This window comes from Halichoerus grypus, chromosome 7, assembly GCF_964656455.1.
Source record: "Halichoerus grypus chromosome 7, mHalGry1.hap1.1, whole genome shotgun sequence".
Classification (NCBI taxonomy): domain Eukaryota; kingdom Metazoa; phylum Chordata; class Mammalia; order Carnivora; family Phocidae; genus Halichoerus; species Halichoerus grypus.
The window spans coordinates 43,507,294-43,532,354 of record NC_135718.1 but is presented as its reverse complement, the minus strand read 5'-3'; the positions used below and the strand labels follow the sequence as shown (position 1 = coordinate 43,532,354).

At 35.8% G+C, this 25,061-nt stretch overlaps 1 protein-coding gene across 11 annotated transcripts in view; it reads left to right on the top strand.

Annotated features, from left to right (window-relative positions):
• The window catches only part of CCSER2 (coiled-coil serine rich protein 2), a 191,255-nt gene that overhangs the window by 106,213 nt on the left and 59,981 nt on the right, over positions 1-25,061 (top strand). For all 11 annotated transcript variants that reach the window (XR_013449713.1, XM_036103961.2, XM_078077490.1 and 8 more), the window contains one exon: positions 1,076-1,271. Coding sequence is in view for 10 of the 11 variants with exons in the window: in XM_036103961.2 (XP_035959854.1) it covers positions 1,076-1,271 (196 nt within the window). In the remaining variant the exon portion in view is untranslated. The remainder of the gene's footprint in view (positions 1-1,075; positions 1,272-25,061) is intronic.

Below are 25,061 nucleotides of genomic sequence, written 5' to 3'. Positions count from 1 at the left end.
ATTTTATATGTTTTTTATTTTTATATTTAAATATACATATATATGCATATATTATTGACATATATAAAAAGTTCATGTCTTAAGAACCAATTGGAATTATGTATTATGTGAATGAAGTAATTTCAAAATTGTTGTAGCTAATGACTTCTGATTAAAACATTGTGTTTTTCACATCCATGAAACACATCAGCCCTAGTTGTTTATTTTTTTTTCAGCATGTATGTTGTATGAAACTAAAGGGAAGTTTAAATTTTCTTAGAGTCAATTTTTTTTTTAAAGATTTTATTTATTTACTTGACAGAGGGAGATACAGCGATAGAGGGAACACAAGTAGGGAGAGTGAGAGAGGGAGAAGCAGGCTTCCCGCCGAGCAGGGACCCTGGACCCTGGGATCATGACCTGAGCCGAAGGAAGACACTTAACGACTGAGCCACCCAGGCACCCCTTAGAGTCGATTTTTTAAAAATATAGTTTAAGATTAGGAAATAACGTGGTGTGTATAGGACTTTTATAAAACCAAGTTTAACCTTTATTGGAAAAGCAGATTTATCAATAATGTAAAAACAAAATAAGAAGTAACAGTTCGTCTGTCTTAACTGTTTTCTGGGACTTACAAGAGACCGGAATCCAGGGGTATGTGACCAAACTGGGAATTAACATAGGTAGTATAGTTATGGGGCTAAAAAAAGATGTGAAGTTCAAGAGGCCAATTAAAGTCAAAAGCTAAAGCGCAGACAATCTGTTCAGGCAAGGAAAATAAGTATAATTTTTTTCAGGCAAGGCCTTTCCCTAGGGTTTTTTGTTTCTCTCCATTTCCTAAGGAGTAAGGTTTATTCACCAATGTGTAAAATGCACAAAAAGGGGGAGGAGTAAGAAGATAATTATATTAATGAGAACTAGAACTGATTGGAAATTTTGGTGGAAACAAATTCAGTGTCTGAGGTAAGCAAAAGTCAAAGGCTATGTGATAATGATAATTGATTTGTAATAATCACTGCAATAATTTCATTACCCTATTTCTTTCTGAAATTATATTGTATATCTTTTCCTCCAACTTCTTCCCCTGCCCTTCCAGAGGCTCTCCCTATAGAGAATCTCCTTTGGGTCATTTTGAAAGCTATGGAGGGACCCCCTTTTTCCAGGCTCAGAAGATGTTTGTAGATGTACCCGAAAATACAGTGATACTGGATGAGATGATACTCCGGCACATGGTCCAAGATTGTACTGCTGTAAAAACTCAGTTACTCAAACTGAAACGTCTGTTGCATCAGGTGAGTATATGTGAACATTTTTAGCTCTGAAATTTTGAATTGCAAAATGGATTAACTTTACTTTTTTTTAAGTTAATTGGGTTTCTAACGTCTATTCAAATTTCTGTAGAAATAATGCTTGTAAATAATACATAATAAACTTTTGCTGGAGAAGAAAACATGGGATTTTGTGTGATATTTCAGTACAGTCCCCAACATTTATGAGCTGTGTGGTATTTGGTAAGCCAGTTTTTCTCCTGTTTCCTTATTTTTGTAGTACCTACATTTAAGGTTGTTGACAGAATTAGAAAGAGTAGTTGTAAATTTAGAGATCTAATACCTGAAGTATGGTATTCAGGCATTTAGTCAGCAGTGGCTGCTACTATAATTTCAGCTAAGTAGGAAATAAACAGCAGTTTTTACTTACATAATCATAGTCATATAATTTAACTTTTGTTTGAAACCTTCAAAAGTTTAGTCTTCCTCAGTCCTTTCATTTTTTATTTGAGAAAATCTAGACTCATAGCAGTGATGTGATTTGTCCAAAGTCCAAACACACAGGGTGAGCTGATGTTAGAACCTGGCTTCTCATTCAATAGTACTTTTTTTTGTTCGAACTTACAGACAAGGTCAGATAAATAGCAGAAAACTAAGGAATAAAATACTAATTTTAAATTATGGATATCTTTTGGTTAGTTTTAAAGCTATGTTTATTTTTTGTAGACTAGCCACGGTTTGCTTAAAATTATGGTTGAGAATGAACAATCTAGCTTCTCTGCTGAACTTATTTTCTGGATTACCTTCCTCAGGATTGTATGTTATAGCTTCTTATGAACAGGGACCAATTCTTAGAATTCCTGGTGTCCCTCAAAAGCAAACTCTTGATATATGCTCAGTAAAGGCTAGTTGAAGTGAAATATGGCTCCTGTGTTAGTAATAGTAATGACGATTAGTATAAATATTCTGTTAAAGTCATGAAAATTGTTATGTAAGTACTTGATGGTGGATTCTTTGGACTACTCTTCTCCATTCTTGTGGATGTTGGATTACTTTTTGAAAATAAACTCTGTGCTATGGCTGGGAGCAAGAAAGTGGAAGATCTTTTTCAGATCTGAGATCCTGGGACTTCTCTAGAGGGAGAAAGAGATTTCATGATTGAAATATCCAAACATAGAGCTTAGAATTTTAACTGTAACTAGGAGATATACTCTGGTTTATAGTATTTTTCTGCTCACTAGTCTGGGGAGATTTTCTTATCAGAAGCTTCAGAGTCAAAGGAAAGAGAAGGTAGAAGTGGTGGGGAGTAGCTAAAATATGTTCGATATATACTTTGAATCAGTCCTTGTACTACCTATACCACATACCCTCTTTTTTGTCTGGGTTTATTGCTCTGAAACATGAAGCATGATAAATACCAGCTAACCAGACCAGGCCTAATCTCTAATAATGGGAGAAATAGTATAATCCAGGAGAGAATACATGAAATGATAACCAATGATAAAGCACCATAAAAATAGAAAACTTTTTTTAGACACATTAAGAAAAACTGTGATTCTCTTAATGGTTCTTTTCTGTCATTATGACCTCTGAAATGTTATAGTAAACACTGGTCAAGTTTACTTTACTTTTTGTTTATGCAGTGAAAACAAAATTATGAGAAGAAAAATTGCAGAATCTTTTTAGGGCATCTTTGAAATTTCCCAAAATGCTAATAGAAGTTAAAAGCTGAATGAGTGTAAGATTTCATATAACTACCTCTATTTTTTCCAGTTTAATATTACTAAATTTAAAGAAGTTCAGTGTGATACATATACATAGTTTTAAAAAATTCACATAGTATTCAGAGACTTAATGAAAATGCAGTATTTCTGTCCTTCTCTCCACCTCAGTTAACCTTTTTAGTCTGAACAGATTACCATCTGAAGATTTCTCTAAAGCTATCATTCAGGGCTTTCCTTTTGTCATATTCTGGGATTGGGTATACTATTTCTTGTGTATCTTTTTTTTTTTTTTTTTTTTAGTTTATTCCCTCATTTTGCTAGAGTATATATTTAATTTACTTTCTAAGAGAGGGCAAATGGATGGTAAATTTTTTTTAGTTACTGCATTACTGAAAATTTCTTTTATCTACTCTTAATATTTGATATTAATGATTTGGCAGGGATGGAAGAAATGAGTTTTCCTTTAGAAGTCTGAATGCATTGCTTTTCTAGGATTCAGTTTAGCCACTGAGAAGATTCTACATTCTGATCCATTTTACATTTTATATTGCCCGTTTTTATTTTTCTGAGAGATTTGTAATTTTCTTTCTGGCATTTTAATCTTTTATTTCTGGCATTATATAGTTTCACAGAGATGTCCTGGGATTTGAGTTTTGCTGTAGTTGTTTATATGTTTCCCACTTAATGTATGGGTAATTTAGTAGACTCTGGAGATTCATATTGTGTGAAATTTTCTTTTTTTTTTTACCTCACTTTCTCTGCATCTTTCTGGAATTCTTGGTAATTACAAACTGGAACTTCTGAATTGATTTTCAATCTTTTATCTTTTTCTTTCATATTTTCCTTTGGATTTGATTATCTTTTCTGGTATATTTACTCAGCATCATATTCCAGCTCTCCATTTCTGTTGAATTACTTATCGTGGCAATTGTATCCTCAGTTCCAAGAACTCTTTATTATATACCACTCCTTATTCATATCATTCAATTTTTGTTTTATCAGTAACTGTATTAAGTAGAGTGTTCCTGTTAGGTTTTGTTAAGATTTCTTAGGTTCATTGTATTATCTCTCTCTTTCCAAATAGTCATTTTGTTCTTTGTGTTTATTTTGGTTTCTTTCTTTTGGAATCTTTCTTCAAATATCTAATGATTATTTGTTGTTTATTAATATTTAAGAGTGAGGAATTAAAAAGTTGATTCAGGACTCTTTGTACGTGGGCTGGGCTGGTCAACTGGCTGGCTTGATTTTATAGTACTAGATGGATAGTGGAGGACCCTCAATATCTATTGAGTGGAAGCTTTTTCTTTCTTAGGTTGTTCTATTTTCTCCTGAGAAGCAACCTCTGATTTTTTTGCTTGGAATAGAGGTAGAAGACTGGAAGTCTGTTCTTGCCTTATGCAGACTTCCAGTTAATTCCCATCATCTTTAACCCTGATGGGTCATATTCTTACTTTTTTCTGTATCTAGCATTTTGACCTTCTTTGGGGTTGTGGGGAGCAAATTGGTTCTCTTTTTGTCCATGTCCCCCATCTGTACATACTTCGGGTCTTTTTCCGGTCCTGCTAACTCACTTATTAAAGTTTCCGTCCCCTTTGTAATGCTCTTTATCATTATGGTTTATATGTTTTTAAAAAATTTCTTCTCTGTCGGGGAGCCTGGGTGGCTCAGTCGTTAAGTGTCTGCCTTCGGCTCAGGTCATGATCCCAGGGTCCTGGGATCAAGCCCCGCATCGGGCTCCCTGCTCAGCAGGAAGCCTGCTTCTCCCTCTCCCACTCCCCCTGCTTGTGTTCCCTCTCTCGCTGTGTCTCTCTCTGTCAAATAAATAAATATATTTTAAAAAATTTCTTCTCTATCATTTTAATATAGGTTTAAAAGAAAAGATAAAAGTATCTCTAATCAAAAGTCCTCTTCTTTTGGGGCACCTGGGTGGCTCAATCGGTTAAGCATCCGCTCTTGATTTTGGCTCAAGTCATGATCTCAGGGTGGTGAGATCGATCCCTGCCTCGGGCTCTGCACTAGGTGTGGAACCTGCTTAAGATTCTCCCTCCCCCTCTCCCCCTTCCGCCCTGCGCCCCCCCCTTAAAAAAAAAAGTTCTCTTCTTTTTAAAATAAAGAGAAAATATTTTTAAAATTACTTTAGCTGTGTGAATGCTTCTTTGAAATTTCAGTGTGTCACAGCTCAAAATTTGATTATTCTTTGCACATTCTTGTTGTTTGCTGGATTTGCTATTAGAGAGGTGGGGTTTTGCACTGATTTGCAAACATAAGAACTTAAATAAGCACTGGTAACCGGTATCTGCTTGGACCTACTCATAAAAGATTGATTATTATAGGGAGGAGTCACCCTGATTTCAGTAAAATATGAAGCCGTGAAAGATTTTGACTGAGTACTAGCTCAGAAAGAAGAATGTCCACAAAGAAAGAGGTAGTTGCATTATCTCTTATGTTCTTTTACTTTGCTCCTCTCTTTTCCAGATGGTTTACCTCAAGGCAATGTTCCTTAAATTTAGACAGAAATCTTTTCCTTGATTTTTTTTAGCAGTTTAGTTAGGCTATTTCCCTTATAAGATTGAATTAAATTGGGCACCTGGGTGGCTTAGTCGGTTAAGCATCTGCCTTCAGCTCAGGTCATGATTCCAGGGTCCTGGGATTGAGCCCTGTGTCAGGCTCCTTCCTCATTGGGGAGTCTGCTTCTCCCTCTTCTTCTGCCCCATGGAGGTTGTTTTGGTAGAGGTATTGTGAGCAGAGAAGCAAACCCATATCCAGAGTAAGTGTCTATTCCAGTAAGGACAAAACATTGTCCTTTCCATGATGGAAGTGGTCTAGTATAATCAGCCTGCCACCAGGTAGCTGGCTGATCATCCAAGGAGTGGTGCCATATCAGGGGCTCAGTGTTGATCTCTGCTGCTGGCAAGTTAGGCACAAAGCAGTAACCGTAACCAAGGTGGCCATGTTGCTAAGTCTATGCGTAACCTCCATCTCTGCCATCATTGCCATTTTGTTCATGAACCTGTTGGGGGATGACAGAGGTGGCTGGGGAAAGAGACTGACTGGTATCCAGGAATGGATCAGACTATCCACTTAATTTTTTAAATTCTCTTTTGCTGAGGTCACCCTTTGGTGAGCATTCACATGAGACACACATCTTCATATTTTTTGCCCATTCACAGAGGTCTATCCACATACCTCTTCCCCAGATTTCCTTGTCACCAGTTTTTCAATCATGTTTCTTCTAAGTCCTTGACCATTGGCCCATGTATTTCTATATAATTGCGTGTCTGGACATTTTTCCTTTTAAGTAAAGTGAACAACCCATGCAGTGCTTGAAGTTCTGTCCCCTGGAAGGATTTCCCTTCCCTGCTATCCTTCCAGGATGTACCAGAAAGGAGCTGTAGTGCTGCAGCTGTCTACTTTCAGATGTTGTCTGCATATCATATGGAACCATCTGTAAACCAGATCTGAGTCTTCTCTTCCTCTGTCAGCTGATTCTAGGGAACTCCCCATGAGGCCATAGTGTGGTTTGGGAGGGAGAAGGCAGTGTAGGAGGAGTGGGGACCATGGGCATTTGAGCCACTTCTTCATGTGACCTATTTGTATCCTTAGGGCCTGTTTAGGCCCAATCACATTTATACCACTTCCATTTGATGATGGAATGTTTCTGTGTACCTCCAACTTTATGACTTTGTGTGTCAGATAATACCCTGTTCACGATGGGCAGCTCAGGTAGCATGGTAACTTGGTGGCCCAAGATTAAGCATTCAGTCACTACTAAGACACAGTAGCAGGCCAAAAGCTGTATTTCAAAAGGACAGTAGTTATCTACAAAGAATGGCAGGGTTTTGCTCCAAAATCGTAAGGGCCTGCACTGAGATTCACCTACAAAGGGCTCTAGTCTCAAACAGTATCCCTATCTGTCATTGACACTTCCACACCATGGGACCTGCTGGGTCATATGACCCACAGAGCAGAGCAGCTTGCACAGCAGCCTGGACCTGTTGCAGAACCTTCTGGGCCCTACTGAAAACTAGCAGCTATTTGGGTCACGTGGTAAGTGGACCAGAATAACACACCCAAATGAGGAGTATGTTGCCTCCAAAGATGCCCACTACGTACTGTACATCTTTTTTGGTTATAGCAGGATCCAGGTGCAATGACCTATCCTTTACCTTAGAAGGGATATTTTGACACACCCATGGTCCTTACTCCTGCACACTGCCTTCTTTCTCTACAAACAATTGTTTATATTCCTTTTGTGTTCCTGGCAGTTAAGGGTAAATTGATGACTGGACAGTGCTATTCAAAGTAGCTTGTACAAGTATTTGTTATTAGTCCAGGGAGAGTTAAAGTAGCTCTTGCCAGAATCAAAATAAACACATTTCATCCTTCTTCCAGAAATTCTTGCTATCAAATAAAAAAACTGAGCCAAAACTAAACTGTGTTTAGTAACTAGTTGGTTTATAGTCTGGTGCAAGCTTTTTATTGTGTCACAGACAGAAAATAGTTTGTGCCAGAAGTGATCTGCAAATCAAACTGTAAGTAACACTGGTGAAAGATACTATCCTTACTTCTGAAAGAGAAGTCCAGGAAATGAAAAAGATATGCAACCAAATATTACACTAGAGGTATCTTTATGTAGTATACGAAATAGAGAAATTGCTTTGGGATTGGAGATGAAGAAATTCATTCTATGGCATTATGGAGAAGATGTGAAACTGTAAGTTGAGTTTATCAGGTGAAAAATTTGAGGGAGATCAGTGGAATCAGCATGAACATAGTTAGAGGTTCTTGAGAGCATGAGCTCTCATTTGTCATAATGACTTTGGGAAAACCCATGAGTACGTAAGATAATCAATAAAGAGAAAGCCAGAAAAGCAGTGCTCACTTGATACATTTTGAGATAACTTTTAATACAACTTCTTACTTTTAAAATGTTTATTAATAAGAAGAATTAAGCATTTATATTGCATTTGTAGTGGTGTCTATATTTCAGTAACTAAATCCTTAATGAAATAGGATTGACTTTTGCTGAAGAATGCCAGCAAATAAATGTAGAAAGTCTGATAAAATTAGAAAAACATTATTTTACAAAGCCTAAAGAAATTTCTGCTTTATGCCAGGATTATTAATTGTTGCTATAACTGTTAGGTGAATGGGCAGTGGGTTCCTAGTCAGTTCTTGTTGTGCCAAAGTAACTCCATATAAATTATTTATGGTTGCAAGAGAAAAACATTCTTGTTCACTGGAGAGATCAAACTGGTTTTTTGTTTGTTTGTTTGGTTGGTTTGTTTTTAAAGATTTTTATTTATTTGAGAGGGAGAGAGAGAGAGAGAGCGGGTGAATGAGAGCGCACAAGCAGTGGGAGGGAGAAGCAGACTTCCCGCTGAGCAGGGAGCCCCATGTGGGGACTCGATCCCAGGACCCCAGAATCATGACCTGAGCTGAAGGCAGATGCTTAACTGAGCCACCCAGGCGCGCCAAGAGATCAAACTGTTATCACCCTAATCCAGAGATGGTTTTCCCATTACTAATGAGTTGAGTTATCCAGATAATATGTATCTGCTCATACGATACATGTAATTGTGCATAATATATTCTAGCAAAACCATTTAATTTTAATTCCTCAAGCCATTGCTTACAACTTTCTTTTTATAGGTTAAACAGGTGGTAGAAGAAAAAGAGAGGAAGAAACCAGACAAATTCATATGGTTGAAAACTCTGTAGGAAAAACAGTAATATCCCTTTAGCTTGTTATTGTCCTAAAAAGTTGATGTGGGGAGGTGAAAGCGCTACATTAAAAGAAATTTAACGGACAACTGGATGTAATGTGAGATTCTGAATTGGATATTGGTTGACACATCAACTGTAGAAGACATTTTTGGCCAATTGGGGGAAATTTGAATATGGCTTATGTTTAGATGAGGTAGAAATTTACTGAAATGGAAAGATAAAGATTGTTGACTAAAGATGGGTTATAAAACGGCATGTGCATTATAGTCATATATCTGTATATGTGTATCTCCAGAAGGAAATGCACTAAGATGTTAATAGTGATGATACCCGGATGGTGAGAATGTGATGCCTTTTTTTTTAAATCTACATCTTCTAATTTCTAATTTTCTATAATATGTATTTACTATTTTGGGGGGAAAAAACGTTATTGAAAAAGTACATGTCCGTATTTTTCGTATGGGATATGGTTAAAAGGTAGGATGCTGGAGAAGAGGCAGTAGTGATCGTTAGGTTTGGGGCAGATTGTAAAGGGCCTATGTGCCACAGAAGGAGCTTGAGCATTACTCTTTAGGCAGTAGTAAGCCAGATGAGTGACATGGCCAAATTGATATTTTAAAAATATTATTTGAAGGGATTTGTGGAAAATGAATAGCAGAGGGAATGACTTAAATCATAATATTTAAGAGGTTTTTGCAGACATCCAAATTTTAGCTTATATTTGTTAAATTTAATTGCTTTGAAAATAGTTAAAATTGTGTTCTCTTTCATGCATATGTCCTACAGAGTTGTGTATGTAAAACTTTTATATAGTTGTCTATATTGCGTACTGGGCATTTTTCTAGGTTTTCTAATGTTCATTATCTCTCGTCCTTGAAAAGTAGGTGATAGTTGCTTCAACTCACAGCTGAAGAAGTTGAGGCTCAGAAAGCTAATTAGTGGGGCAACTGGGTGGCTCAGTTGGTTAAGTATCGGACTCTTGATTTCAGCTCAGGTCATGATCTCAGGGTCATGAGATAGAGCTGAATAGGGCTCTGAGCTCAGCAAGGAGTCTGCTTCTCTAATCTTAAAAAGAAAAGAAAGAAAAAAGATAGCTAATTAGGGATAAAACCAGGATACCTTTTTTTTCTCCCTCAATCTTCATGACTCCAAGGCCTGTTGCACACAGTGGCATTCTTAGGAGATTCACTGGGGACAACAGGGAGAGGAGAATGTGAAGGCAGCTCCCAACTCCTCACCATCACCTTGCATCCCCTCAGCCAAACCCACAGCTATGGAGTCTATTAAATAGGCCTCTATATTTAAGCATTCACTTGAACAGAGTTCTGATTGCACACAGATAAAATTTAAAATTGTAAACCATTTGGCTTTTGATCTATTTTTTGTTTTATATGTAGTTCAAGGTTATTTCACAGTTTAAACAGCACTTTCATGTACCCTGTTTTCTTTATTACAATGACACTGTGGGACAGAGAGGATTTCAGTAATCTTATTTTAATGGCAGAGAATTGAAATTCCCAGATTTAATTGTTTTTCTCAAGGCCACACAGTTGCATTCTAATGCAGAATGCATTTTAAACTCAGGGCTTTTGAAATTTTTTAGTTTAGTACTTCTCATATTGTGTTGCCTAATTTAGAGATATTTAAATAAGAATTTTGATCCTGATCTGGAACATGGGGACATACCAAAAAAAAAAAATCTTTCAGTGGTGTCTTGTCTCCTTACTTTAATTCCATATACCCTATTTCAAACACTTGAGAAGTTATAGTTAATAAATGTCTATCTCTGTCTTCACAAACTGAAAATACACATGTAGACAGCACCCAGTAAGAAACAGAACTTTACCAGAACCACCATACAGAAGCATCACTACCCCTCATTTCTTTTTTTTTTTTTTTTAAGATTTTATTTATTTATTTGACAGAGAGAGACAGCGAGAGAGGGAACACAAGCAGGGGGAGTGGGAGAGGGAGAAGCAGGCTTCCTGCCAAGCAGGGAGTCCGACGCAGGGCTCGATCCCAGGATCCTGGGATCATGACCTGAGCCGAAGGCAGACGCTTAATGACTGAGCCACCCAGGCGCCCCACTACCCCTCATTTCTAATGGTGACTACCAATTTTTGAAAACATAGATTCGTTTGCCTGTGTTTTAACTTTATATAAATGAAATTGTATATATTCTTTTTGTATCTGGCTTCTTTTGCTCAACATTTTGTTTGTAAGTCATCCATTTTCTGCATTCATTCACGTTGCTGTAGGTAAGAATATTACATAATGTGAATATACACAGTTTATTTGTTCTACAGTTGATAAGCATTTAGCAGTTTTCCAGTTTGGGATTACTATGAATAATGCTGCTATAATATTCTAATATGTGTCTTTTGGTGAACATATGTGTACATTTTTGTTGGGTCTATATGAGTGGAGTAGCTGAATCATAAAGTATGTAGATATTCAGCTTTAGTATATAATGCAAAAACAGTTTTCCAAAGTGGTTATGCCCATCCATTTTCTTGCCTCCCATTTTTTTTTTTTCATTATTTTCCCTGTTTGCTTTTATCATATTATCATTGTCAGCATCTGTTTTGACCCTATGGTAGGAAATGAAAACTCTAAGATGGAATAATGAGAAGAGCATGATGATACCTCTTTCTGACATTTTCTTTGGGATTGTAAAATATTTGATCCTGATGATTCATACCCTATCTACCTGTTTAGGGGATAAAAATAAAGTGTATAATAGTGTTTTATAAACTGTCAAGTATAATATACAAATGTTTTATTTCATTATTTCCTCTCACCTCCAATGTTGAGAATAAAACCATTAATTTTTCCCTCTTCTTTTTTTTTTTTTAAAGATTTTATTTTATTTTGACAGAGAAAGTCACAGCGAGAAAGGGAACACAAACAGGGGGAGTGGGAGAGGGAGAAGCAGGCATCCTGTGGAGCAGGGAGCCCGAAGTGGGGCTCGATCCCAGGACCCTGGTATCATGACCCGAGCCGAAGGCAGACGTATAACGACTGAGCCACCCAGGCGCCCCTAATTTTTCCCTCTTCTAATGCTTCTGTCTGCCCCTACCTTGGCTCTTGCTCTCTGTGTGAGTGAGGGAGTGTGTGTGTGTGTGTGTGTGTGTGTGTGTGTGTGTGTGTGTAATGGATGGAATATTTAAAGCAGCAGCATCCTGGGTGAGTGTACTAAGAGTTAAGGAGCTGCTGAAATAATGCCTCTTGGTGGCAGAGAACCACAGAAAAGCGAAGGACATCATGCTTCTTTATCTCCGGACTTCTTTCATCATTCTAGGGGGAAAAAGTTTATGAAATATACATGGAAAGCACATACACAACATAAGGGTACAATTAAATGAATAATGTGAAACAGGTTTGTACTCCCCACCCAGGCTAAGAAAGGCATTAAGAAGCTCCTCTGTACTCCTTCCTGATTGCAGTGACTTCTCTGCCAGAATCTAGCATTTCCCTTGTTTTTCTGTTAATTTTTAACCATCTGTATTTGTAATCCTGTGATACTCGTTTTGATTCTTTTAGAAGTTTATATAGATGAAATTATACTGTGTTTTTCTGTGATCTTAAGGCATTTTGAGCATTTTAAGGTTCATTCACATTTATGTTCTGTTTCATAAATTTTCATTTCTGTATTTTATGAACAAACAATAATTTCTTTGCCCATTTTACTCTTAATGTACACTTTGTTTCTTTCCAGTTTGGGTTTTTTTCCTGCTATGACAAATAATATGAACATTTTCCTGGTACACATATATGAAAATTCTTCTGGATTCATTAGGAGTAGAATTTCTGAATCATGGGACATAGAATTATTGTACTCTAGAAATATCATACTATTTTCCAAAATTGTTCAATCTGTTTCACTCCCCTTAAGTAGTTTATGCTGTTTTCCATTGTTCTACATCTGTGCAACACTTTCTTAATTTTTGTCATGTGATGGGAATATAATGATACTTAATTGTGGCTTTATTCTGCATTTCCTTGACTCATAATAAAATTGAGCTGCTTTGTATCTTTATGGAATGTTTGTTGCCTGGTCATGTCTTTTGTCTGTGTGTGTGTTTTAGAGTTTTTTTGTATATTCTAGATATAAGTTATGTGTTGCAGGTACCTTCTTCCCTTCTGTAGCCTCCTTTTTCATTCTGTGGTATCTTTTCATGAACAAATATTCTCAATTCTAATGTAGTTGAATTTATCGGACCTTTTTTTGTGTGTGTGGTTTTTTTCCTCTCAGAAATCTTTAAGAAATCTCTCCTTGCCCTGAGGTTATAGACATAATCTCCCTTTCTTTTCTAAAAAATTAAGAGTTTTGACCTTCACAATTAAATTACAAAAACCTTGGAATTGATTTCATTGTGTGTAAGTGTGAGATAGAGATCCACTTTCATTTTTTTCTATATGAATAATCAGTGGGTTCAGTTCTAAAAGTATTAAGAATCCACTCTTTTTCCTCGGATATGCAGTACCTGTCCATATATGTGACATTATCCCAGTGTCAAGTAACACAGTCTAACATTTATAATAAGGCTTGATAATACATCATCATGGTTCCCTATCTTGCTCTTCTGCTAAAATATCTTAACTATTCTTAGTCTTTTGCTTTTTCATAAAATGTTAGAATCATTTTGTTGAGTCCTATGAAAAATTCTTTTGGGATTTTAATGGGAATAACAACTAATAGATCAATTTCAGAAAGAATTAACATTTTACAATATTTATTTACTTACTTAAAAAAGATTTTATGTATTTGACAGAGAGAGAGAAAGAGAGAGCGAGCACAAGCACAAGCAGGGGGAGTGGCAGGCAGAGGGAGAAGCAGGCTCCCCGCTGAGCAAGGAGCCTGACATGGGGCTTGATCCCAGGATCCTGGGATCATGACCTGAGCCGAAGGCAGACACTTAACCGACTGAGCCACCCAGGCGCTCCACATCTTACAATATTAGTATCCAAAACCATGCCGAAGGCAGACACTTAACCGACTGAGCCACCCAGGCGCTCCACATCTTACAACTTAGTATCCAAAACCATGATATATATATATATAGGTCACTGATTCAGTTTTAAGAGGTTTTTTTTTTCCAATAAAGTTTTATACTTTTTTATTTACAAGACTTGTATCATTTTTTTAGATTTATTTCTAGTACTTAAAGTTTTTGTTGCTATTTTAAGTGCTGTCATTTTCTAACGGATCGTTGCTGGTTTACAGAAGTGCAATAGACTCTTGATATATTGAGTTTGTATCCAGCAACCTGGATACAATTATTACTTATTTAATAATTTATCCATAGATTTATTTGGAATTTTTAAATTTAGATTATTATATAATTTGCAGTAATGACAGTTCTTTTTCCTTTTCAGTGTTTGTCTTTTTCCTTGCCTTATGGACTAGCTAGCAATTCCAGGTTAATATTGATTTGTTCCTTTCTTGCTCCTGAACTTAACAGGAGTGTTTTCAATGTTTGACTGTTAAACATGATATCTACTATATGTTTTTTGTGGATACCCTTTATGAGATAAAGGAAATTTGTTTTTTATTTTATTTTTTAATATGAAAGTTTTTTAAAAAACATTCTCATTCTCACAAAAACATTTTAAGTACTTCAAGTTTCATATTTTTTTCCCCTGAATCATATGAGAGTAAGTTGCCTGCTGAAGTGCATCACTGCCAAATATTAAGTATATATTTCCTACAAATAAAGATTTTCTCCTCTGTAACAATTCAGTCATCAAATTCAGGGAGTCAGCACTGATGCATTATTACCTTGTAATCTTCAGAGCCTGTTTCGGGCTTGCCATTTGTGCTAGTAATGTCCTTTATAGCAAAAAGATCCAGTTCAGAATCACATACTGTTTTTAATTGTCATGTGTCTAGTTTTCTTCAAACTGCAATACTTCCTCAGTTTTCTCTTGGCTTTGATGACTTTGACACTTTTTAATATTATAGGCCAGTTATTCTGCAGAATGCCTCTTAGTTTGGGTTTGTCTTTGTAGCCATATGATTGGATTCAGGTTACATATCCTCAACAGAAATGTCACAGAAACAGTGCTGTATTGTTCTCATTGTCAGATGGCTCATGACTTTGGTTTGTCTCATTAGTGATATTACCTCTGATCACTTGATAAAGGTATGGTCTGTTAGCCTTCTCTACTGTAACATTACTCTTTCCCCCTTTGTAATTAGTATTTTATAGGGAGGAATTTTGAAACTATATAAATATCCTATTCCTTGTTAGATTTCCACTTTATTCACTGATTTATTTATGTAATTATGCCATGTACTCATGGTTCCTTATTTTATATCATCGTTTATAATCTGTGAATATAATTTACTTTGATGCTCACATTGTCCAGGATTTGGCATTTGAGAACTCCTTCAGGTTGGCTTCTGTGTACTTTTGACTTCTTGTATTCATCTTTCTTTGAGTACTTTTTTGGCAATGCAAGATAATCCCATTCTGATTTAGTATTTGCCCTAATCCTATCTGGAAACAGTCATTTTTTCAAGGAACCCAGGTTACTTCTAGTGGAGAATGGTATTTAGAAGCCAAGATCTGGGGGCTAGGTGTGCTTATTGCTATTGGGTTGTCAGTGCCCTTAAGCCCTCTCAAGGTGTGTGAGTGTGAATGTGTGTATTTGTGGGTATTTATATGCATACTTATGACTATATTTCTGTATCTGCCTCTATGTATTGAAAACTGTGGGTTTGTTCTCATAAGTTTAATTCCAGTCTAAATACAGCATTTCTTTTTCTGTGTTTATAATTCTCTCTTCCAACAGTGAGAAAATTGGTCTCTGTTTTCCTTAGTATATTTATTCATTTAATCAATCATCCAGAGTGCAACCAATTTCCTGCCACCGCTGTTACCACCTGTCCTGTGTAGTTGCTCTCCTCACCCCATTAAGATTCTGTATCTTAGGGCGCCTGGGTGGCTCAGTTGGTTAAGCGACTGCCTTCGACTCAGGTCATGATCCTGGAGTCCCGGGATCGAGTCCCGCATCGGGCTCCCTGCTCGGCAGGGAGTCTGCTTCTCCCTCTGACCCTCCTCCCTCTCATGCTCTGTCTCTCATTCTCTCTCTCTCAAATAAATAAATAAAATCTTAAAAAAAAAGATTCTGTATCTTAGTGAGATCATTATGCATAGCTTCTTATCATCCTCTGTATATACCTTCCTCATCCTACTTGGGCTCCAACTCCTTGTCAACCAGCCCCCTGGATTCTGACATCCCACACCAGTCTCCCTCCCCATATGGATGCCTCCTTACTCTGCTTGGGCTTGATACCACATGTCAGTTGATGCCTGCACATGGACACACTTCTTGCCATAATTGTTTCTGACACCTGGCACTAGTTCTTTTCCTGTATAGGTGCCCTCCTCATGCTGCTTGTGCTCTGGTAGCCCTCTCCGGGCCATCTCATGTGTGGATTCCCACCTCAGTCAGCTTGGACTCTGACAGTCCATACCAGGCTGCCCATTAGTGCATGTGCCCTTCTCATTCTACTCAGGCTGACTCTGATATCACATTGTTCCCCTACTCCCTCTATGGATGTCCTTCTCAGTCTTGTAGACTCTGACATGCCTGGTAAGCTGCCCCCCTGCAGGGACCTGTTCTCTACTTGGGCTTTTTTTGGGTAGAGACTTCACTTGCTCTGTCTCACCTAATGGCTTGTTCAGGAAGGGAAAAGATAGTGAAGAGGAAGAAGAAACAAGTTAGGAAAAAAAATTTATCGACTTCATTAAGGTAATATTCACATTCAAATAAAGTGTACCCATTTTATGTATACAGTTTATGTTTTGATGAATATGTCTGCAGTTGTATAACCACCACCACCACAATCAAGATAAAGAATATTTCTGGGGGCGCCTGGGTGGCTCAGATGGTTAAGTGTCTGCCTTCGGCTCAGGTCATGATCCCAGGGTCCTGGGATCGAGTCCCACATCGGGCTCCCTGCTCCTTGGGAGCCTGCTTCTCCCTATGCCTCTCTCTCTCTCTCTCATGAATAAATAAATAAAATCTTTAAAAAAAAAAAAAGAACATTTCTGTAGCTGCTGAAATCCTCTCATATCCCTTTGGGGTCAGTCCTCTCTCAAACCTGTCCCAGGCAGCCATTGCTCTGCTTGCTGTTACTAAAGTTTTGTCTTCTCTAGAAATTCATCTAAATGAGATCATCCAGTGTGTACTCTTTTTGTTTCTGGGTTCTTTCTCTCACCATAATGGTTTTGATATTCATCTATTTTGAGAGTATCAGTAGTTCGTTCTTTTTTATTACTGAATAGCATTTTGGGGTGTGTGTGTGTGTGTGTGTGTGTATGTATGTGTATATATACCACAATTTTATTTTTATTCATATACCTGCTGATAGACATTTGAGTGGTTTTTAGTTGTGGGGTAATTGAGATAATGCTTAATTTCTAGATATTAATGATGAAAACTAATAAGAATGAATATAATTTCAAAAAATTAGAATTTCGACCAGTTCTTCTACTTGTTTGTTGTGTGGTCTTGGGCAAATTCCCTATAAAAAATACAGAAATTATAATAGCTCCTATCTCAGGACTGTTTTAAAGAATGCATGAGGAAATTCAGATAACGTGCTAAGCATAATGTCTGCTGCATAGAAAGCAATTAATAAATGTTAGGTTATTATAACAACAATGGTAACAGTAACAGTAAAAATGGGAAGGTCAGGGGTTTTTAACTGCTTGCATTGCTTAAAATTTTATGTAGCTACTCAGAAAGCTAATTCCATTTACTTTAGTATTCATTTAATTAGTGTCATTCCATCATTCAGTATATTTTTTAAGCACTTGTTGAGTACTAAGATTGGGGTAATAATGAAGATAAAAAAGACACAATTCTTGTCTTATACATAGTGAATTGTTCTTAAAACTACACGTTACAACTGGTTAGTGGATTTTGAAATAAACTTTGACCATCATAACTAGAATTTTTTCCTAATAAAGTAGAATAGGATAGGCACTATCAGGGGGCATCACATGTAGCAAAGACAAATATTGCCTTGTGGAACTTGTTTTGAATGTGATTCTGTATCTGTATGTCCACTATCTACCCATCCATCCTTACTTAGATATATGCCCACACACATACATGCACACATATTCATGAGTATGTATGCTTGGTTGGATTATAAATTATTTCTTATTGTGGGTTATGGTTCCCCCCAAAATAAACCTGTTTTAGTACATAAACAATACTATACTCAAAACTCCAAGATAATAAATCATAGATTTAAATTGAAAATAAAGGAATGATCACTGCATCAATGAAACATTAAATCATCAGTAAATACACTGAAAGATGTTTGTGACGTTTTATAAAGACTCCTGCAAAATTTTGTATAAAAGATTTGAAGAAAATACGTTCTATAGGAAGGCTAAATGTTGTGAAAATTAACTTATTCCATGGATATTAATGTTGTAACCAAGACAACTACCTTATACTCTAGGAGAACATATAAGCATTAAGTAATTATAAAAATGATATGATAGGGGCACCTGGGTGGCTCAGTCGTTAAGCGTCTGCCTTTGGCTCAGGTCATGATCCCAGGGTCCTGGGATTGAGCCCCACATCGGGCTCCCTGCTTGGCGGGAAGCCTGCTTCTCCTTCTCCCACTCCCCCAGCTTGTGTTCCCTCTCTCGCTGTGTCTCTATCAAATAATAAATAAAATCTTTTTAAAAAATGATACTTTATAAAGGGCAAAAAGATAAGATACAAACTGAGTGTATGATTGGAACTTACAGTTCTTCCCAGTATTATTTTTATAGATGTAATACCATTTCAGTCAAAATCAAAACACCTTTGTGGTATTCATGAAAGTGACTCCAAAACTGTTAACACCAAAGAGCTTACTCTTTGTGTTCTTTGAGAAAGACTGAAAGAGAAAGGGGGGTGGGAGGGAACTCTTTAGAGCAGGATATAATACTGACACAAATAGAAACATAAAGCGGTGGAAAAGAATAGAAAATGCAGACATATGCGCTGAGGTATCTACTAAAAAACAATTGGACACAGAAGGATTTTAAAGGAAATGTTGAGGAAAAACTCAGTAGTATAGAAGCAATTATTTAGTTCATACTATAGTAAACAGGTGGTTTGAAGAGTTTATTTTTTTAATTAAAAAAATTAGAAGAAATTGACAACTAATATTTTCAAGTAACAGAAGAAACCTGTAGAAAAGGATATCCTGTCTCAGATATATATAATTAGGCTCAATATAAAAGTTGAAACAGAGGAAATTTATAAATACTATTTGCTTAGAATATTACAGACCTGTCCATATATAACAATGTTCTAGTCAATTGAAATGCCAGATTTTTCTGTTTTAAAAATATCTTTATCCCAACCATTTGTTAGGATCACCTCATCTCTGAAGCTGTTATTGAAAATCAGGCTTTATAAGTTTGCGTTCTAGAAATCCTCTCAAGTATAGCTTCAATGATTAGATGTTAAATCCCATAGGTGAATTACAGCATTACTCAAAAATTATTCTCAGTGCACATTGTAGAGTATATGTGATTGTTCATCCATATACTTTTGTTTTTAAAGAAACGACTTTTCAAAAAGAAAATGAAAAAAATCAATCTCTCCTCTTCCTCTACTCCCTTTCCTAGGATGCCTCTTGTGATTGTGTTGTAGCATATCTGAAAAACAAGGCAGCTTTGTTGACATCACTGATGATGCTTGTCAGCAGAGATTGGTCAACGCTGCCAAAACTTTTTTGTTAGTCATTTCAAGTATCCATGTCCATTGCAGCTGCTCTGGAACTCATAGGAAAATACCAGTTTTTGCAAACTCATGGAAGAACCACTTGGGTAAGATGGAGTTTGTTACAGGGTTTTCCAATAAGTTAATATGTGGAAGAGTTATAACGTTAGAACGAAAGTTTACCTTGATGCTATGTCAAAAGAGAAAAGTGAAAGATGACTTGCTGACAGTAGTCTCCTGATGCTCTTAGAATAAAGGAAAGTTTATCTATCTTTTTGAATCTTAAATAAAATGTAAATGGCACAAGAGTTAATTAAGGTTAATTGTATTTAGAGTTTAAAAATCCTAACTAGAACCCATAGAAACTGAGACACTTCACTTAGTAAAGCAGCCCAGCATACTTGGACAATCAGTTAACTATGAATTGCTTATTTTTCGTGCATTGGTGTGTTGTAGTTATTATGTATTTCTGCATCTGTGCATTCGTTAAATATGTTTATGCAAAATGCTTAGAACAGTGCCAGCATTGTCCAATAAATGTTAGCTTCTTAGTATATGTAATATGAAGCATGAACATTGCATGCATGATTGTTATTCAGTGTTTTTTTTAAAAAGAGAAGATTTTCTGTCCATTTTATGTTTTTCTTCCCCCTCTAATGCTTAAAGAAGCTTTTCCTAATTTAGCCTTAGGCACTTTTCATTTGAATCAAGGTTTAATAGGGAGTACTACCATTGGTTAGTCTCAGAGTTATTTGGAGGGGAGATGGTTTTATTAATTGATTCAGTTGGGAGATTTTATTCATGATCTTTAGGCTCTTGTACTCTGATGGAAATAAATTTTTCCCTCTTGATTGCCTAAGTCTAGACTGCTGGACGTTAATAAAAAGTGGAATTTTTTTTTCTTTGAGGCATAGCAAATAACTTAAACATTAATGACTCTCCATTGTCTTGGCCTTTACTATAAACTTATTTAGAATAATATTTTTTCAATTTTCAAAAATACTGGTTTAAGTATGGGCTTTCATTTTTTATTGATTTCTAGTCTTAGTACATTAACAGTAAAGAACATTTATATGATACAAGTTCTTTGGAATGTGTCAATATTCGCTTTTGTGTCCTAAAGCAGGGGTTGGAAGACTTTTCCTTAGAAGGCCACATAGTAAATATTCTCGCTTTTTGGGGCAAGAAACAAAATTGCAGCTCTTATGTTGATATTTATAAAATCATTTAAAGTGGAATCATTTAAAAATGTAAAAGCCATTCTTAGCTCATGGACTATAATAAAAATAGACATCTGTTTAAAAAAAAAAAAAAAATAGACATCTGGCTGGGTTTGTCCCGTGGACCATAATTAATTATTCCTGGCTTAGAGTATGTTCAATTCTTGTGACCATTCTATGTTTGTTTGAAAAGAACATATATTCTTTATATTTTAGGTAGCAGTATATCTATTATATTAATCTTTTTAATTGTATTATTTATATCTTATTCATCCTTACTAAATTTTTATCTTTGATCTGTGAGTTTCTGAGAGTAGTGTTAATTTCCTGCTATAATTATAGATTTTTCAGCTTTTAATGCTGTCAGTTTTTGTTTTAGTATCTTCAGGCTATTTCATTAGGTATATAAATGTTTGTGATTGGCATATCATCTTGGTGGAGTGTTTCTTTGATCACTAAAGTCTTTTTTTATCCTCATTAATACTTTTTATCTTTAATTCTTCCTTGCCTCTTGTGTTATAGTAATATTGATACGTCAATTTTCTTTTTCTTGTGTTTGTGAGATTTATCTGGTGTTACACTCTCCTTTTGTTTGCTTTAAAAAGTTTTTTAGTCAGGTCTTTTACTAATTTTATAGGGCTGCCATAATAAAGTACAACAAGCTAGGTGGCATATAACACAGAAATTTGTTCTCTCAAAGTTCTGAAGGCTAGAAATCTGAAGTCAAGGTGTTGTCAGGGCCATGTGCTCTCTGGAGGATCTAGGAGAGGAATTTTCCTTGCTTCTTTAGCTTCTGGTGGTTGCTGGCAATCACGGGCATTCTTTGCCTTATAGGTGCATCACTGCTGTCTCTGCCTCCCATCTTCACATGACCTGTGTGTGTGTGTGTGTGTGTGTGTGTGTGTGGTGTGTCCAAATTTTTCTCTTCTTATAAAGACACCAGTCATATTGGATTTAAGCTTGATGCTAATCCATTATGACCTCAACTTGATTACATTTGCAAAAACCCTATTTCCAAATGAAGACACATTCCCAAGTTTTGGATTGGCATGAATTTCTAGGAGGACACTATTCAATCTAGTACAGCTCTTTTGAGGTATATCTTACATGCACTAAAATTCAGCCTTTTTTGTTGTATGGTCTGTGAGCTTGACAAATCTGTACAATTGCACAGGTATTACAATCATCCCCAAAATTCCACCCCCCCCCCCTTTTTAACTTTTACAGTCAATCCTTACACCCACTGCTAGCTCCTGGCAACCTCTGATCTTTTTTTATGTCTCTGTAGTTTTGCCTTTTCAAGACTGTCATATAAATGGAATCATATATAGTCCTTTGAGTCTGGCTTTTTTCACTTACCATAATTAATTTCAAATTCATTCATGCTGTCCTCATATCACTAATTTATTCCTGCTTATTGCTGAGTAGTATTCCATTGTATGCATGTATCATAGTTTGTTTATCCATTTACCAGTCGAAGGTTATTTGTGTCACTTTCCAGTTTGGGGCATTTATGAATAAAGCTTTCTATAAACATTTATGCACAGATTTTCATGTGTACATGTTTTCATTTCTCTTGGGTAAGTGCCTTCGTGTAGGATTTCTGGGTTTTATGGTAAGTATATATTTAACTTAAGAAATTGCCGAACTGTTTTCCAAAGTGGCTGTCTGATTTTGTATTCCTACCAGTGATTAATGGAAGTCACAGCTGTTTTGCATCCTTGCCTGTGCCTGGGTGTTTTTCAGAAGCCCTTCACAGAGACATGTAATGGTATCTCACTGTGGTTTTAATTTGCATTTGCCTAATGACTAGTGATTTTGAGCATATTTGCATGTACTTATTTACTATTTGTGTATCTTCTTTGTTGTCTGTTATTTTGCCCATAAACAAAATGTTGTCTGTTTTATTGATTTTTGATAGTTCTTTATGTATTTATGTATATAAGTACTTAAGCAGGCATGTGAAATTTGCTTTTTAGGCAGCTATGTACAATTCTGAGTTAACGAAGTCCGTAAAAAACCCTAGATCTTCACATTATCATTATTTTTACTGTCGCTATTGTTTAAAAAGTAGCTAACAATTTATAAATGCTCTCTATGAGATACACACTATGCTCAGTATTTTACCTGAATTATTGCAAATATTTTCTCCCAGTTCATAGCTTCTCTTTTTATTTTGTTAATCATTTTGTAAAGAGCAGAAGTTCTTCTCTTGAAGTCAAATTTGTCAGTTTTTTTATGGTCATTTCTGCAGTATCATATTTAAGAAATCTTTGCCCAACCCAAGGTTACGAAGATTTTCTGTTTATTTGGAGAATGTTTTAAGTTTAACATTTAGGTCTACAGACTGTTTTGAGAATTTTTGTATATGGTGTGAGGTATGAATGAAGTTAATTTTAATGTATATGGATGGGTGTTCTAGTACCATTTGTTGAAAAGACTATCCTTTCTTTGTTGAATTGCTTTGGTACGTTTGTCAAAAATGCCTTTGAACATATATGTGGGTCTATTTCTGGACTCTTTCGTTTCTTTGATCAATGTTTGTCCTTTTGCCAATACCACATTCCCTTGATTACTATAGCTTTATACTAAGCCTTGAAGTAATATGGTATCTCCCAGCTTTATTTTTAAAAGTGTTTGGCTGTTTTAGTTCTATTACCTTATGGTATAAATTTTAGAAGCAGCTTTTCTATTTCTGCAAAAAATTCTGCTGGGAATTGGGGGAGGGCACTGATCTGTAGTTGAATTTGGAAGAGAATTGACATTTCAAAAATACTGAGTCTTTAAATTCATTAACAGAATATGCCTCTCAATTTATATAAGTCAGCTTTGATTTCTTTCATTGATTTTTTTTTGTTTTATATAGAGAGTTTATCTGTTTTGTTAGATTTGTACCCAAACATTTCTTTTTTTTTTTTAGAAGTTTTGATTTTGATTTTTTTTTTTTAGTTTTGATTGTTTTTTATTTCTTGGATTTTGGTTTAATGTAAATAGAAGTAATTTTTTTATTTCAATTTTCAGTTCTTTAGCATAGAAATGGTAGATTTTTGTATATTGACCTTGTATATTGTGACTTTCCTAAATTCAGGTATTAGTTCTAATAGTAGTGTTATAGATAACTTGGGAATTGCTATGGCTAAAATTATATTACTGAATGGAGATGATTTCATTTCTTCTTTTCCTACTTGTCTTTTTTATTTCTATTTTTCTTGCCTTATTGCACTGGGTAGAAACTCTAGATAATAGAATACCTGTTCCTGGTTTTAGGGGTAAAACATTCAGTCTTTCACTTAATATGATATTAATTTCAGGGTTTTTTAAGATAGATTTTATCAGGTTGAGCAAGTTCCCTTCTATTCCTAGTTTGCTGAGTTTTTGTCATGAATATGGATGTTGAATTTTGGCAGAAATGTTTTCTTTGTCTGTTGGCGTAATAATATAGATATCTCTTGATATGTGGAATCACATTGCTTTTTAACTATTGAATAAGCTTTACATTCCAAGGATCAACTCCACTTGTTTACGATCTTTTTTTCCTTTTTACATATTGTTGAATTTGATTTAAAGATGTTTTGTTAAGGACTTTTGTGTCCTTAGGACTTTTCATGAAGGATATTGATCTATAAGTCAATTATTAGTTAAATTCCCTTATGTTCAGAGAGCATTTTTTCTTTATTTTTTTTTTCTTTTCTTTAGAGAGGGAGAAAGGAGTGGGGAGGGGCAGAGGGAGAGGAAGAGAGAATCTTAAGCAGGCCCCACGCCCAGCATGAGCCTCACACGGGGCTCCATCTCGCAACCCTGTGATTATGACCTGAGCCGAAATCAGGAGTCGGATGCTTAACTGACTGAGCCACCCCGGTGCCCCGATCTAGAAGTCTTCTTACACTATCTTTGTTTGGTATCAGGAAAGTACTAGCCTCATTTTTTTTTTTTTTTTTTTTTTTTTACCAGGATAGGGGAGAGGCAGAGGGAGAGGGAGAATCTTAAGCAGGCTCAATCTCATAACCCTGAGATCATGTCCCCAGCCGAAATCAAGATTTGGATGCTCAATCGACTGAGCCATACAGGCACCCCAAGGCTCATTAACTTGATTAATTTTCTAATTTAATTTGATTTATGTTTTCTGTAAGAGATTATATAGAACTGATATTATTCCTTTAAACTTTGGAAGAATTTGCTAGGAAAACATCTGGCTTTCAATATTTCTTTTACAGAAGGTTTAAATTATGAATTAAATTTATTAATAATCACAGATCTCCTCAGGCTGTCCATTTCATTTGGGGTGAGTTTTGATAGTCTGGTTTTTGAGTAATTCTCCATTACATGTAAGTTGTCAAATTTGTGTGCATAGAGTCACTCATAGTATTATTGCCTTATTTACTTTTAATGCCTGAGAC